This window comes from Pteropus alecto, unplaced genomic scaffold, assembly GCF_000325575.1.
Source record: "Pteropus alecto unplaced genomic scaffold, ASM32557v1 scaffold110, whole genome shotgun sequence".
Lineage (NCBI taxonomy): Eukaryota > Metazoa > Chordata > Mammalia > Chiroptera > Pteropodidae > Pteropus > Pteropus alecto.
In genome coordinates, this window is record NW_006431920.1 from 1,425,540 (window position 1) to 1,427,457 (window position 1,918).

At 62.5% G+C, this 1,918-nt stretch overlaps 1 protein-coding gene across 1 annotated transcript in view; it reads right to left on the reverse strand.

Moving 5' to 3' along the window:
* Positions 1 to 1,918, reverse strand: part of B3GNT7 (UDP-GlcNAc:betaGal beta-1,3-N-acetylglucosaminyltransferase 7) — a 5,919-nt gene that overhangs the window by 2,069 nt on the left and 1,932 nt on the right. The window contains 2 exon segments of the mRNA XM_025043188.1: positions 1 to 9; positions 11 to 364. The exon segment at positions 1 to 9 is cut by the window's left edge and continues 2,069 nt beyond it. Coding sequence (XP_024898956.1) covers positions 1 to 9; positions 11 to 364 — 363 coding nt within the window.

The following is a 1,918-nucleotide window of genomic DNA, read 5'->3' on the forward strand; positions in this document are numbered from 1 at the left end:
TTCAGCAGCAGGGAAGTATCGGCAGTGGCGATACAGCAGAAACTGCTGGAAGCGCGGCTCCAGGGCCTGGAACCAGGTCTGGTGGGTCAAGTTGACGTTGGCTGAGCAGTTACTGGTGGTCACGTCCCAGGCCTGAGGCTCCTGGGAGGCCGTGTGCGTGAGGGTGACCAAGCCCTTCGATCTCTTCCAGAAGTCATCGGGGTTCACCAGGTGTCCACCAGTGGGGATCTGGGCATCCTGAGGCTCTAGGGTCGGTGGCGGCGTCCCTTCGAGAAACTGGCTGGGGGTCAGACTGCGCTGGAATACTGCTACGGCCACTAGCAGGGCCAGGGACAGGCACACGCTCTTGTAGATGATTCTCTTCCTGGGGGCGGGGGACAGTTCAAAGCAGAAAGGAGAAGATGAATGCCCCGGTGTGGAGCTGCAGTCCCAGTGGGCAAGTGGGCCCTGGGCACTCGGGTCCCGGGGCCCTGAGCAGTCAGAGGAGGGTCCCGATTCCCCCCCACACCCCGTTCCCACCCCCCCCCCCCGACAGGCCCAGGGAGCCACAGAGCTTAAGCACAGCACTGCGAGGGTTTCAACTCTTGGCTCTGCCACTTACAAGCTAAATGGCTTTGAGAGGGTCTCTCTTAACCTCTCCAAACCATAATTTCCTCTCCCCTGAAATGAAGACAATAATCGTGTGGGACTGGAGCACTGTCTCAGGCACCTGGCAATGCAGGCGGTGTGTGGTCAGGGACCCTGGTTCTACAGGGACAGCCTCTGACAGGCTGCTCACCGCGTAAGGCGAGGTGCCCCTCGCCTCACTTTCATACCCTTGTGCAAACCCAGAGAACCACTGGGCGGGGCCGCCTGGGATCTCAGTAATATGCGGGGGACACTGGGGAGTAGGCTCTAACTCGGGATCTGACGAAGTCTGTCTCTCTCCCCTCAACCCCATCTATCTGACTCAATGAAAAAGAATAGCCCAGGGCATCTCCTAGTATGACCGCTGTCCCCGAAGCCCCCGGTATGGCCCCTCCCTTAACGTCCCACTAGGAGAGATGCTCTCCTGCCCTGGGAGGGAAACAGCTGGACTGCCCCGCTCCAGGCCCACTCCTTGCCCTGTCATACCCGTTTCAGAAGCAGAGATTAGAGGTTTTTTTTTTTTCCAGGAGTGCTGGCAGGCCCAGGGCCAGGGACCTTAGCTCTTGGGCCCCTCTCTGTTCAGCTCACACTCTGAGGGTACCCAGGAGGCCTGTCCTGGTCTCTCCTTTGCAGACAAAGGGGCTGAGGGCTCCGGGAGGGGGAAAAGCAGGCCAATAAAGTGTGGCCTTCCACGGCTAGGCCAGCAGGGAGATGGCCCTGGCCTGGGGGGGGGGCGATGGGAAGAGACAGACTGCAGGACAGGGTCACCGCTGGGAAGCCCGGGGTGGCCCTGGGACTGGCTGGCTGAAGGTGTGGGGAGAGGGAAGTCTGAGCCCCATTAGGGTGACATTTTCCTACGGGGTCCCAAAGTTTCCTGTGTACCGGGTGGGAGAAAGGCTGGGTCACCCCAGGTGCTGGGGCAGGGCTGTGAGACCTGAGACCCTCCCTGGGAGGATGAGGGAGCAGAGTGCTCGGTGCTCACAGGTGCTCACAGCCCAGGGCGGGAGGCCGGACTGCAGAAGTCCAGAGGGGGTCACCCCGGGGGAGAGGGATACGGAGAGACCCTTCCACCCCGGGCTGGTTCCACCTGCGCTGTTCTTCAGGGGAGGGGAGCAGAGAGGGGAGCGCGCAGGCCGGAGGCCCCAGCTCTGGGGAGGACACAGGTCGCCCAGGATGCAGGAACCAAGCTGCCAGCGACACTTTGGGTCCCCAGCTCCCGAGGTCCCGGGTGGGATCTGGGGGCCTCGGGCCGCTGCGGAGGGCTGGGCGCGCGGCCAGGCATCTCCGGCCG